Below are 14,993 nucleotides of genomic sequence, written 5' to 3'. Positions count from 1 at the left end.
GAGTTAGAGAGAGATTATGGAGAGACGGGCCTCTGCTGGAGGAGAGTGGAGACAGAGTGATTAGTATGAGTATCCCCCGCTCGGGAGAAAAACACAGGTTGGAGGGAAGCCGGCGGAGCACCGACGGGTACATGCAAAGGCAAATGGAGAGAAAAGAGGATTTTGAGATTCCGAGGGCCCTTTGGCAGAGAAAGCAAGAGGGAATCAGGTGGAAACAAGCGCGAGGTGGGAGAGAGAGAGAGAGCGGGAGGACGGGGGGGCAAATGACGGCAGAGCTGCACGGATAACAAGGGCCCTGGGTGAAGTCGGAATGCTCCTCGGAGAAGCAGGGGAGCGTCGGAGCAGGAGGGAGGAAAGAGGAAAGTCAGGCAGGGAAGTGAAGGACAGAGATGAGGGTCAGTCAGGAGTGGTGAAGTCACGTCTCCTCCTGAAGACAAACAACCTGCGAGTCGAAGGAACGGCTGCCAAAGCAACCCAGAATGTCATGGAGACTTTTACATTGCGCTCACATTTCCTTCTTCCTCGACATTCACTCAACTCGTGTTTCCATTCACCCTGAAATTGGCCAATTTTAAAATTCACCCAATGGAAAAACCACTCGGTCATAAGTCTATCGCTGAAACTGCTGAAATGCTTCTTCGCTCACATCCGTTGGTGTTCCAGGTGATTTGGGAAAATGGTTAGTTTGCAAACCTGCACGGGAATCAATAGCAGATAGAGGAGACACATATATATATTTTTTAGCCTTTTTAAAACGATGTGATATTTGATTCTGGACGGCTGGGAGACGAGGGAGGCGGATTCTCGGATGCTGTGACAGATATTAAGCTGTAAATATTGAAAAAGTATCTGACAGAGGCGTCTAATGGAGGGAAAAAGCCTCTCCAAAGGCACTGATGATAGTTGACAGCTGCTGAAGCTGCTTTAGTGGAAATGAACCTGCCATGCATCTTGGAATGACTTAATGTGAGAGGAGATAAAGTTTTTTTTTTTGTTTGTTTTTTGTTTTTTAACGCCTCTCAACGTCATTTGCACTTGCGTGTCATTGACATTTTGAAAATATTTGTCCAATAAAATAAAGCCTCTGCTTCACCTTTTGTTTTCTGTATTAAACTCCCTTCATATTGATAAACTGTATTTAACAAAGAAAAGACACTACCAGTCAAAAGTTTGGACTCACCCTATGAATTTAATGTCTTTTCTTTCATTCTCATGACATTACGGTTTCTCACTGAAGGCATCAAAAATACATATGAACACACATGGAATTTTGTACGAAACCATAAAAGTGTAAAATAACTCAAACACGTTTTATATTTAAATTCTTCAAAATAACCACCTTTCATAAAAAAGCTTATTTAGAGTTATTTAACATGTTTTTCTTTGCTGCATAGTTACATATATATTGCTCATATATCTGATGTCTTCATTATTTATCTGCAGTGAAGAAAGTTCTAAAGGTAAAATAAATAAATAAACAAATAAATAAATAAATAAAGATTTTCAGACACGTGCAATTTCTCACTTTCCACGTATCGATATTTCTCATCCCGAAGCCGCTGCTGCCTGTCCCGGGGCTGACTCGGTACATCGTGATCGTGTGTGATAGCGGGGTAGCAACTTGTTAGGCGGCCGCTCCGCAACCCGCGTGTATCCACAGATGTGTGGCCTGAAGACAGTAGTACGTGTTGGCGCTTTACGTCCAGTGGAAAGGACAGAAGGAGGCAAGAGCAGAGCCTGGCGTTAAATGTACACTCCCTGTAGCCACGGCGGCGCACGCATATATATCCTTCCCCCGTTAGGCAGACATGGCCTAATCAGCGCGCTAATTAGCACTCTTTGTAACTGGGTTGGCCTCATGTAACTGATTGCATTAACAACTGCCACACATCAAACAGCCGTGTCTCGCGCCCGTGCATCTCATTACACTGAGGACGCGCAAGGTCAAGGCCAGACTCCGGCAGTGGGGGATGAAAGAGGAGATAGAGAGATCTTTCCTTCCGCGACAGCTACTGGGCAAAAGGGCGCTTCGTCTCTCCGTTCTGCCCACGCCACACTCTACGCATTTAATGAATCACTGCGGGCGTCGCCAGCTCGCCGCTGATTTAAGTGGCGCAGTGAGAAAATGAGCGCAAGTGAGTTTAATGTCGGCAAGAAAATCACCGTCACCTGGTGGAATTAGAATAGAGACAAGGGAAGGTTTTCCGGATCAAAGTGGACGTGCTGAGGGAATTTGTCCCCACCGGCGGTGACGTTGTCAATGAGTTTTGCGCCGACGTTTGATCGTCTTTTCTAATCACTGGCACCGCTTGCGTACCGGAGACGCGTTTGTGTGATGATGCAGTTTGACGTCGTAAGTCAGCGCTTACACTTACTCACAGCGTAAACAAAGGCGTGGTGAGAGTTGGACTTGTCACGCATCTCATCATCATTTTAACGAATGAAACCATGTTTTCTTGAAGAAAAAAAAAAAAGAATTGTAGGTTTTTCTTAAATGATGGGTGCCTCTAGTCGTCCCCGTGAATTCTCCACTGAAAGAGGCGTTGTTTTCTTGGGCCACTTTTTCAAAAAGTGTTGTTACATATGACATGGACACTTTTCCTGGTGAGTCTGAGCCCACCTGACTGTCTGGCTTTTGTATCCTGCCAAACAAAACAAAATATTTTAGCTTCCCGCTAAAGATCAATTAAAGGTGTGCAGCTGCTCCACTGGTGTCCAGGATGTTAAATCGCCGGTTTATGTCCAGCTTGAATCTATTTCTCCTGCTGATTTCTGTCTCTTAGCGTCTTTCTCTCTTTTCATTTCCACAGAAGAAGCAGCGGACGAAAGAACTGTCTCAACTCTTCCACTCGTACAACCCCTACGACCACAAGGTAAGTCATCCATCCTTTCATTGAGCCCTGTCTGTCTTTCATTTCTCTTACGCCCAGAGTTTTTAAGCATCCAGCCTCTCCTCTAAATGGGCCAAAGTATTAATTGTCAAGTGTGTCACATATTGCCTTTGTGGCTGTGATGAATCGGTTTGCCTTCTCAAGATGTGCTCCTCTTGTCGGCAATCTAGTGGAGGAGGAGAGGCCGAGTGTTTGTTCCTGATTATATATTGTGTGTGTGTGTGTGTGTGTGTGTGTGTGTGTGTGTGTGTGTGTGTGTTTGCATGGCCAATTGAGCCATGCAAATAAATACCCCCGACCATCCTCTATTGTATTATATTGGCTCATACATCCTGGAGTTAACACGTTAGACTCATGTTGCTTCTCAGCAGACCCGCTTGCGATGACAACAACACCCTTGTGACGACAATATTTCACCGCTCGTAGCCTGTCGTGCAATATCTTCCCACAGTGAAGTTTGATGACGCCAGCTTCCGCCACAATTTCCGCTCACTAAACAGCATTTTAGACTAGGAATACAGAACTAAATATAGAACTAAGTCGACTGTCGTCTAAGAGGCACAAGTGTTGTGTCAGGGCTCTTTACCATATGGTTGTATTAAATCAATTGCAAGGCTGTAGGAAGGGTTTCATGCCATTCCGCTATATTTTCCACTTCTGGTGAAACAAGCCAGACGTGACATGGGTTCCATCATGGGATGTGTAGAAAATGTGCTTTAATGTTAATTGAAAATGAACAGAAGCGTTTCAACAAAACCAATGTCTTTGAAACCCTACACATGGTATTTAGCTCTTTATTGAAAGGACTTTTGAAACACTGAAAAACTGGATAGAAATCCAGCTTTTTTTTCTGACTTACTTACTATTCATTTTCTTTTCCGTAGTTTACCCATGCCTGGGTTAGACAATAACAGGTGGAGGGTGGTAGCCTGTTACTGCTGTGAACATAGTGGTGATTAATGCAGCTCCCGCCACACATTGTCTCCTCCATCCAAACTTTAGCATGTCGGTTTTTCTTTTCATTATTTATTTATTTACCCCCCACCCTCCCGCCCCTCTGAGTTTGTACCTTAAGAAGAGTTTGTGAATGTGGATCCCGTCTTATATGTTACTCACTAATTAAAAGGATATGAGAGGAATCGCGTTTTTCACTCCGGCAGGCACGGAGCTCTGCCTCCCACGCTCTCAAACGCGCGCACACACAGACAAAGACACACACATGCACATGCGCGCATACACACACACAAATGTACTTATGTACCCAATGGCAATGGAAATACTGCGACACATACGTGTGCAGGTTTTTTTTTTTAAAGATATGGAAGAAAAAAACAATGTGAATGTTAATAGAGCAACCTGAGGTGGCAATTACCTCTGTTTTTTTTGCACGTTTTCATCATTATTAGGTACTTAATGTTCCATGAATGTGCTGGAAGTTACTTTTTACTGCTGCGTGTAGTGACTCCACCATACTTCAAATAATACGCTTTTTATTTTACTTATAGTGTGGGTTTATTTTGAAATTGTGAAGGTCGATCTGTTTAAGGAGGAAAAAAAATAAAGAGTTCAAGTTTCAAGACACTTGTAGCTTTTCCCAGCCTGTCAATCAAAATTCAAAGGTCTGCTTTTCTCTTTTAAAAGAAAGAACATGAATTATGAGGCTGAGAGGTGAATGGATGCAGCTTTGTGTGATGTATCTTTGTATGTACACTACCAGTCAAAAGTTTGGAAACATACTTCTGATTGAATGTTTTTTCTTTCATTTTCATTTTCATATTTGCATTGTAGATTTTCACTCAAGGCACCAAAACTATGAATGAACACATATGGAATATGTATTAAAGAAAGAAGTCTGAAATAACTCAAACAAGTTTTATATTTTAATGATCTAGAATAGCCACCCTTCATATGAAATATATACAACATAACATAACACATTTAGGTATTTAATTTTTTTTCTTTTGCCACATGAATCCACATATCTTGCTCATATAGTTGATGTCTGTGGAAAAGAAAGATAAAGAAGAAGCAGATGTGTCCAAACTTTTGACTGGTGGTGTATGAATGGATGTGTAACCTTAAACTGACTGTATTGTGTCTTCACTCACTACCCTCCTGTTAGTGTGTGTATTTGTGTGTGTGTGTGTGTGTGTGTGTGTGTGTGTGTGTGTGTGTGTGTGCCCTGACCCCCTGTGAGCTTTAAGGTTTTTTTTTTTACTCACGATGAAATACACCTGCAGTCAGAGCAACAGACCTTTTCAAATTCTCTTCATCGGTGTTGTAAAATCATCTTAGTTAATTGGATATTTATTTATGGGTTTATTACTGCGCATACGTCGCATTACTTATACATTTGTTCACGCTACAAAACCCATTGCTGGGGAAATAAAATTTCCCACGTGCCTTGATAAGAAATTACAGCTGTGCTCGGCTATCGCGCGGTTCTTACTGGGATTTGTCTTCTTCTCCTTTTTTTTTTTTTTAAATCCCTGGTAAAGTCAAACATTGGAGCTGCTAGATAACCTTGGCTATTTCGCTATACGGTAAATAAAATGTGTTGGAAATAATCCTGGCGCTATTACGCGCTATCTGATAGCCCTCGTACGTAAATACTTTCACCATGTCAGGTAGGGTTTTTTCTTTTCTCCCTGCAAATCTTCCCGCTTGGGCTCAAACTTGCAGGTTTGGGCCGGGCCGCCTGCCTGTAGGTCTCATTCCCTTTCAATAGATAGTGTACATGTGCACATAAATCCTCTTGTGTTACAAAACCCAGATAGCCGTGAGATATGATTTAATGATAATAAATCTAATGTCAAGCATGCTTCCTCGCCGATCGACCGCCTCTCCCTCCGTCCTTGCCCCTGTCCACGCGATGCGGAAACACTGCGGCAAATCAGCCTGTATTAAGCTCATATAGCCGTTAGACAGAAATAAATGAAGTCTGATAATGTCCCTCAATTTATATTAAACTCCCCTGGGTGTCTCGCCTTTAAGCTGGCGGTTTATGTAAGGATATTATGTGTTTACCAGCGCATTCATGTGTGTGTGCGCGCGGGCGCTTGCTTGCTTGCTTGCTTGTGTGTGTTTCCGTGTGTGTGTGTGTGTGTGTGTGTGTGTGTGTGTGTGTGTGTGTGCCCGGGGAAGACATCAGACAAACACGCGGGGAGACGGTGGGAGCATGCAGATTGAGTGGAAAGCATGAAATGTGTTTCTTTGTGAGACCTCCTATAGGTATGAAAAGGTCATTAATAAAAAAAAAAAGTGAGTGAGAGAGTGAGTGAGGGGTGGTGGGCTGGCGTTGGTTTGCTCCAGGCTGAAAAAAGAAAAAAAAGAAAACACAAATGAAACAATGTTTTTAAATGAAGTAATTGGTTCTTTTGGACCAGGCCGCCTCCTTAATCTCCCCCAGATAGCGCCGGCATCGCAAATGCGGCCAAAGCAAAACATAAATTGGTTGTCAATGGGAACAAATGTCATAATAAATTCTCCCTTTTGTGTTCCCCCTCCCCCCCCCGTTACACTTTCTCTCTCTCCCCCCCTCTCTCTCCCTCTCTCCGGTGTCCCAGCGCATCACAGCGAGCGCTTTGTGGGTCCTCGTGCGAGTTCATTTACATGCAGACAATCGCGATCATGCGGTGTGCTTAAGAGACACCAGTGTGTGTGTTTCTGTGTGTGTGTGTGTGTGTGTGTGTGTGTGTGTGTGTGTGTGTGTGTGTGTGTGCGTGCGTGCGTGTGTGTGTTTGTGATGATTAATGTGAAATATCCCATAGCCAGATGGTGCTGAACAAGGCCCATCCATCAGCGATGAAAAGACCAGTGGGCAGAAAGCTGGCGGAGCACTTTGTCTAGGGCCACTGGCCTGCACACACTGACACACACAAGCACACACACTGACACACACAAGCACACACACACACACACTCAGACGCTCTACACACACCAACCCTCAGAGGCCTCTGCTGTGCTGCCCAATGAGCTGCGGTGGAGCTTTGTGTCTTGTTACAGCGTGCAGGCTCTTGCTTGTTTTTTTTCTTCCTGTTCTTTTTCACAGCCTGATCGGTGGCGCCTCAACCTTTCAGAATCTGTCCAGTCCAGTTTTCAGTGGGTCAAATTCTGCAGCCATTTGCAGTTGGAAATAAAGTGGGAATTAGTTTCCATTTCGCTCTTTTTCTATGAAGTCTCTTCTTCTTCTTCTTCTTCTTCTTCTTCTTCTTCTTCTTCTTCTTCTTCTTCTCCTTTTGAGCCTGAGAGAGTTGTGCTAAAACACGCAGCCCTTTGTGACATCACACAGGGCACTGAATACCTATCCTAGGTAGTGACGACACCCCCAAACAGGTTTTTGTTCTGGCCTTACAGGCCAACTCACAGCCATCTCGTCCAGCAAGGCCTCAGTTTTTAGCGGGTAACTAAAAATGAGTTTTGTTTTTTTGCTGGAGGCTATAAACAGAGGGCTAAATACACTGCCTCCTGGAGATTAGAATTTTTTCTTTTTAGATAGTCTACTTTGTGGGGCTGCTCCACTGGAATCAGTACAATAGCAGATCTGATAATGGGTGTGATGTCGAATAGGATAGAAGTTCCTTCTTCCAACCTTTGTGTTGTTTTTCTTTTCTTTTCTTTTTTTTCCACTTTGCGATCTCATCTTGCATACAAGTTCCCCCTCTACCTGTACTGAAATTACACCGGACTCGCCGTGCTCTTCTTCAGCGGAGAGGTTCGGCGGGGGTCCAGGTTGACGCGCGTCAGCGGCAGGTTGCTGCGGTGTTGTCTGCCCACGGGGACCGCGGCCGGCTCCCCTGTGCCTGTGCGTAGTTAGACAACTCTTGGAAGAGCGCGCACACTCGCGGACCTCTCCTCCTCCTCCGCTGCATGATGTCTTATGTGGCGTTAAGGCTCCAGCTCCCTGAAGGCTTCGTCCCTCAATGCTGAGCTTGTGAAACGAGCATCATGCTTTAGTTTTGAGCAAACCGAAGGTGTGCGGCTCTGTGTGTGTCTGTATGTGTGCGCCTATACGTGTGTGTTTGTGTGTGTGTGTGTGTGTGTGTGTGTGTGTGTGTGTGCGTGCTTGCGTGCTTGCGTGCGTGCGCGAGCGCCGTGCACTCAGCTGTTTCGGGCAGAGCTGAGCTAATAAATTCTATCTCTATCTCTCTCTCCCAACCTCACATTGTCACAGTCTCCCAGGAGCCCACACACGCACGCACACGCACGCACGCACGCACGTGCACGCACGCACACACACACACACACACACACACACACACACACAGACACATAAATACATTCTCCACGCTGTGTTCGTGGGGCTGAATGACAGAGGTGACAGTTTTCCCTGCGGCAAAAGAGGAGGGACAAGCTGTCAGCATGGCCCGCTGCACCTGTCCAGGCACACACACACACACACACACACACACACACACACAAACATGCACACGCACACACACACGCGCAGCTATCTTTGCGAGGACATTCATTTTCCATTCTTTTGTACAGGGTAACCCAGACCCTCACCCTAAAGCTCGGCCCTAGAACCACCAAATGCCAAACTGTAACCCCGACTCAACCTCAGTTCATAGCTTCCCCCCAGCTGACGCCTTCAACCGAAAAAAAAAAAAAAATATTGATAAAGTAAAAAGGATTACGTCAAATGTCTTATTCTCTTTGTCCTCCTATATTGCCTTAATTATGAGACCTGGTGCGTGCGCACACACACACACACACACACACACACACACACACACACACACACACAGACACACATAAATGGGGAGGGCGGCGGTGGGCAAGTGAAAGGTTGATAATTAAAGATGACAAAGGAAAGGACGGCATTTACCAAAAATAAATCACTTACCTCCACCCAATAAACTTTCCTCCTGCGGCGGTTCTGAAATCCCGCTTTCCCTCATGATGGCACAATTATTTATCAGTTGGAGAAAAGAGGGGGGAAAACAAGGTAATGATTGGTTCAACACTCCTTCCTCTCTGTAACAGATCAAAGTCTCCCTGTTAACCAAACAGATTGTTCCTTTTTTTTTTACCCCTTTTGGCAAATTCTAATTACTTTCATGATCAAGCGCGCAGGTTTTTTTTTGTTATTGGGGCATGTTTGAGAACCGTCATGAACCTTCATTTTGTCAAAGTTTGTAAATCAAGCGACTATTTAGGACACCAGGGTGGGAATGAGCGGAGCAAAAACAAACAGAATTTACAAAAAAATACCTGTTCTTGCCTCTTCTGTTCATTAACCTGCATTAACCTGTGCAGGTTAATGTTTATAAACATCCCAAAATTGTCTTACTGCGGTTTTTCATTGTTAACTTGTTCATTTCTGCCTGGCTGTTATCTTTCAGTCTTGGGCTTTATTGTGGCTGCAGTTTTGTTTTTTTCTCCCGAAAATGTGAAAGACGGCCACATCGTTTTATCACACGTAGATAAGAGCGTGATATATATTGTGTGCTTATGCCTCCCTGAAAGGAAATCTAAACATTTATTTAGTGAGATGCCATCATGTCTCTTAGCTGGAGTCCGCGTTATAAATTAGCTCTCAGTGGTTGCCGCTGCATTTCGTTGTCAGATTAATAACATGGTGGATGGAAGAGACACACAAATGCGCACGTGTGTGTGTGTGTGTGTGTGTGTGTGTGTGTTAGGTTGAAGCAAAACACAAGCGCGCGCGCACACACACACACACACACACACACACACAAACTTGTGTTGCCTCTTCTTCTATTCTTGCTTCAATCTCACAGGGAATGTGCACATATAAAGTGCAGCACAATTGACACGCAGACATTCCTTGGCCTCTCCCTGATAACTAAGGCTCCTCTCGCCGTCCAGGTCCTGCGCACGTAGGTGACATTTGTTGTTGAAGGACATTATAGATTTCACTCTACGCTTAAGTAGCCAGCGACAGAGTGCTTCTATCAGTGCGTCGGCGCCGCCATCGCTCTCGCCGCAGCGCAGCCGCATTTATGTTTATCACCACCGGACACGGCGGAGGGCTGTTCAAGAGCCAATTTTGAAAGCAGAGGCGCGGCGGCGGCGGCGGCGGCACGGCGGCGGATGAGATTACTGGATGCGAGGGGCGCCGTGAAAGAGTTTCAAAAAGCAGCGAGACGATAAAAAGAAAAGTCATTTCCTTGCAGCTAAGTGCCCAGCTGAGGTGCAGAGAGGTTTGCACAAGTCCTTGTGATTGTTTATTCTAAGAATAAAAAAAAAAAAAAGGTAAAGTGAGGAAGTAAGGAAGGACTTTAGTCTCCCAACATGTACCGCAAAGGTACATTTGCTGCACATTTGTACCACACATTTTGAGGCACACTGCTCTGAAAGGACATGCCACTTCATCTTTCTCCCTAATTAGGCATTATTCCCACTTTACTCTACTTTATTGTTGTTTTGCACAGACAACGGTGAAGAGGAAAAAGTTGGGCAAGTCTCTGAGGCAACTCCCAGCGCTTCGTTCCAACATCGCCAACAATGAAAACAGACAACTGTCGACTTGAGAAAGCTGGCACATTTCCATGACATTCATGGTTACATGACTGCAGTGTGAATTTTAGATATTCTGTCTTAATGGCACTCCTGTCAAATGTAAAGGGTTTTATACTAGATCATTGAAATGTCTTGATGGCGTATGGTGCGAATCCATTAAATATGCTAGTGCACTGGGTAATACTTTACATCCCGTTTGATCAAAGGTGACAAAAATGGAATAAATGGAGTCCCTGCGTCTCTCTGCACGCGCGCACGTGTGTGTGCGTGTGTGTGTGTGCGTGCACACACGTTTCAACAGTGCCGCTTGCCAGCAACGCAATTTCCACCCTGCACTCTTCAGCACAGCACTGCAGCCATGTATACATGCTCTCAATCTGTCAAGGTTGTCCAGTGGGGACTACCACCCACACACACACACACACACACACACACACACACAGTCAAAAGTACAAACAGATATTTGAGACTCATGAATAGTCAGCTTTCTGCCAACATATACACGTCTTTGAATATTAATCATTTTCTTAATTTATGCAGCACACCCCCACACCCCCTGCAAAAACCCTTGTGTTTGTAGTATCAGATAGATCCTGCGACATGTGTTCACTGCTGCCCTTGTTTGTATTTTTTAAAAATTTATTTGAAAAATGTTCAATCTGAAGTGTTGTTACAGATTTTGTCTGTTGGATTCAGTGCAGCTCCTCTAATAATCCTCCTCTATGATAAGTGTGTTATGAATAAGAGCGTTACTGAAGCTCTTCCCCTTCCTGCTTTCTATGGGAGGGATGTACACAAACCCTCCTCTTGTTTTGTTGGCTTTGTTTTTTAAGCATGATGATGATGAAGATGATGATGAAGATCTTCATCACTGGAGGATGCCCCGTTTTTCCCTTTCCACAGTGTCCTGTCTCAACTGCATCCAAAACTCCTTCTATCATGTTGATGCTGCAAATTACCAAACATTCTGCACTGTGTCTTTAATTCATGAGGCACTCTGTGTAAACACCTGTGCAATGTCTTGCATGAAGATCGTCAGCAAAATACTATGTTTTAGGGATGGGAAGATTAACCGATACGTATCGATACACAGAGATATTTATTTTTATTTATTTTTTTATTATTTATTTATTTTTCTGTCTTCAATTTCTCATCACAGCCAAGCTATTGCACTGTCGTGACTGTTTTATTATGACAGTTAGGCTGGTGTCTGTTTACAGCAACAGCAATAAGAGTTTACATTTATTCCATTTGTAAGCAATAAGGAAAGGGTTATTTATTTTTCATTGCACTTGCCTTGTTATTGTTAATTGTGAACCAGTTGTTCACAAAATACCTTTGAATTTAAATTGAAAAATACAGAATGTTTGTATTTTGGTGGATAGATAATCAAACTCATTGAATTGCATAGCGATACGAATCGTATCGTATCGGAAATATAATATATGAATCGTATCGTATCTTTAATGTATTGAATCATTGGTAGTGTATTGAGATGCGTATCGTATCGGCCACAGACCAGAGATGCACAACCCTACTATGTTTCCATTTAAATTACTATTTTTTTTATTCTATTAAGGCACTGTCCTTTTCAGGCTCAAACTCCACTGACTATTATGAGGTTGGCCGAAAATGTGAATCATAACAAGATTATAGATTTGGGGTTCAAAGAATCAAGGCAGTTCTCTCCAGTTTGGCCTTTACGTTGGCTTAAAATCAGTACAGTTCTATTGAGAGCGTGTCTCAAACCTTTTATAAGTACTGATGGGTTGGCAAAAACAAAAAAAGAATTTTGTTTGTAAACAGAAAAAAATAAATGACTTCATTTTGTAAAAGTAGATGATAGAAACTGAAGCATTTCTAAATATATTTGCTACATTACCCCATGATAAAAGCTCTCTCCTTTTTTTTTGTTATAAAATTTCAAGCAATATCTGCTCTCATTGGACGGCCAGTGACTCACTTGCACCATAACAGCTGCAGCTTGTGCAGTAATGGCTTGTTGATTGCCATCATTTATAGGGCAAAAGGTGTCACATTCCGCTATGCGCACATATGCACGCACGCGCACACCACAGCACACACAGACAGATTCTTCTCTTTCCCCGCTTGTCATGTGACTGACATTTGAATGAAAGGCTGGTGGGTGTGTGTGTGTGTGTGTGTGTGTGTGTGTGTGTGTGTGTGTGTGTGTGTGTGTGTGTGTGTGTGTGTGTGTGTGTGTGAGAAGAGAGAAACTAATAATACAGGCTTATTAGGGCCTGTGTGGCTAAATGGTTTTCTAGACGTGCATTCAGTCAATGGGGCTTTGACTCAAGCAGAGCTATTTAAAAGGTGTGTGTGTGTGTTTGCATTAATATACATGCGGGCCACCCTCTTATATTCTGCAGCTGCTTGGCTTTTCCATCTTCAGAATAAATCAGGCACGTATAGGGCGCGGTGAAGTGTCATCACGTGCTCTTCATGTAGCATCAGGAAGCGATGCTGTTAATGGCAGCGCAGAAGTAAATGGTGGCTGCTATTTGCTTCATTAATACAGGCCTTTTTAAGTTAGTATGCCAAGTGGACCAAGTGACCCAGTATATACAGCCAGAGATTGTGAGTGTTTGGGTATTTAATGCAGGGAATATGTATATAGCACTAGAAAAATACAGTGTTATGAGTATAAGAATTGAAGTGGATGTATTCCCATAGTTTTATTTCCTACTTTCTAGTCTTGAGGATTGAGTGTTGACTAATCACTAAGGACTTCACAAGTGTTTAGTAATATTTCAATTTTTTCCTGATTTGCTGATCTGGTAATTCGGTTCTTTTGGAGGTGCTCGATCGAGCTCACTCAGTCAGCATGTCTTCACAGATTGTGTTTTTTATTTGTTCCAGCTGTGACTGTGTAGAAGCTGAAATGTTCTTCTGAAAGTGCTCTGGAACCCCATCAAATTCTGTTTGTGCCCGATTGATTAAACATCCCGTAGCACAAAAAAGTCCACTTCACCATTTTCACTTTAGACAGGACTGGCATTCTTTCTTTTCTTCTTTTGTTTGATCCACTTTCTGGAAAGAAATGTGCACAAAAACATGTTTTTTGTAATTTAGCAATTTGTGGCGCCACCAAGGCCGCTGCTACTTCACCCACAGGATTCTCAGCCGGGTTTCGTTTGGTTCTGTCATGGTTTGTGAGTTGTTCGGCCGAGCGTTGGGCGTGCCGCATCCGAGGGCGTTACCGGTGTGACAGGGTTGGCAGGCCGACGCTGGCCCCCGCGATGCTTTTAGACTCATCAATACAGTTCATTTGAACAAGTGTTCAACCACTTTCACACCCGTTAGACTTTTATCTTAGACTTTTGTCTAGGCATGTGACCCCATTTCAATGGCCTGGTGTCAGTTGTAGAGGTTTTTCAACTAGGTATTTTCTGTTAAAATAAAAATGTGAATCCTGACTTGTAGGTCCTCAGAGGACCTGCAAGTCTGTTGTTGTGGGGAGTTCTGGCTATCCATTGAAATCCAGGTATGTGACCGACCGAGACAAGGCTGAGGAAAAATGCCTTAGAGTCCGAGACGCGACCGAGACCCTTAACAAGTGGTCTACAACACTAATTTCTGTGCACCAACCGCTTCATCTTGCAAACTCTTAACAGGGTTTTTTTTTGTTTTTTTTAACTGAGTGAGATTAACAGCGGTGAAAGAGATCCGGTTGCAGAAAGGAGCTATTTAGTTTATGTGAACGGAATTTATGTTTTAAGGGCTACCGTTGCTCCTACCCACTGGGTTTATAGCTCAGCCTATCACAGTATCGCAGATCCGTGGTTGGGAAACACTTCAGCAAGACTAACTCAGCCAATCTCTGTTGGATTAACGCCTCTGGCCCTTATAGATGGAAGCTACGCCCGTTCGGCTGTAAGCTACTTTAACTCCTCGTTTAAAAGTCTGCCGAGAGCTTATCGTACGTTGTAAATTACACGTTAACACCGCCGGGAATCGGCGCTCGGTAATTGATTTTCGCATTGTACTTGCGGAGGTCTTATCTTCAGCAATATATGTTTACAAGTTGGCCACTTGTCTGCTAAAACCCTGTTCAGCCCATTCTGCCTGGAACAGTGTTCAGCCCTGCGCCGCTGCAGACTCAGCATCACGCACGGCTGCAGCGTGCAGTTTCCAAGTTATCTCACAGATGACGTAATAACATCACCGCGAGTTCTGACATTACGTCGTGTGCCGAATAAAGGGTAAAAAAAAAGCTGAATGAATTGATGAACGAAGCGATTGGCCGGTCGCATGTAAACACGAGATTGAGGCATTCGGTACACAAGACTTTATGCAAACACACTAATTGATTTTGCTGCCTGGAGGTGCCTTCCTCTGCTCCCTCGTGTGCATGTAAACACAGCCGTGACTGGGAGACGGGTGACTTCTACCCCAGACGCACACATTTGGAGAGAGGAAAACATACTGACACACACACACGCACACATTCTGCACCCATGGCCTGTTAAATGAGGTTTTTGTGCAGGACCGAATGTGGCTTCACCACTGCCGAAGTCTCATTCTCATTATAGCAGAGTTACAAAAACTGGGACACAGCAGGGGAGGGCAAAGTGATGCATTAATCGACTGCAG

At 43.9% G+C, this 14,993-nt stretch overlaps 1 protein-coding gene across 2 annotated transcripts in view; it reads left to right on the top strand.

Annotated features, from left to right (window-relative positions):
- The window catches only part of cdkal1 (CDK5 regulatory subunit associated protein 1-like 1), a 196,421-nt gene that overhangs the window by 144,074 nt on the left and 37,354 nt on the right, over window positions 1-14,993 (top strand). For both annotated transcript variants that reach the window (XM_076012947.1, XM_076012948.1), the window contains one exon: window positions 2,811-2,873. In XM_076012947.1, the coding sequence (XP_075869062.1) occupies window positions 2,811-2,873 (63 nt within the window). The remainder of the gene's footprint in view (window positions 1-2,810; window positions 2,874-14,993) is intronic.

Source organism: Nelusetta ayraudi, unplaced genomic scaffold (genome assembly GCF_046127955.1).
Source record: "Nelusetta ayraudi isolate G7.1 ecotype Tasmania unplaced genomic scaffold, CSIRO-AGI_Nayr_v1 ptg000136l, whole genome shotgun sequence".
Lineage (NCBI taxonomy): Eukaryota > Metazoa > Chordata > Actinopteri > Tetraodontiformes > Monacanthidae > Nelusetta > Nelusetta ayraudi.
Note: the sequence above shows the minus strand (reverse complement) of the source record. Positions and strands in the feature narration are given on the sequence as shown.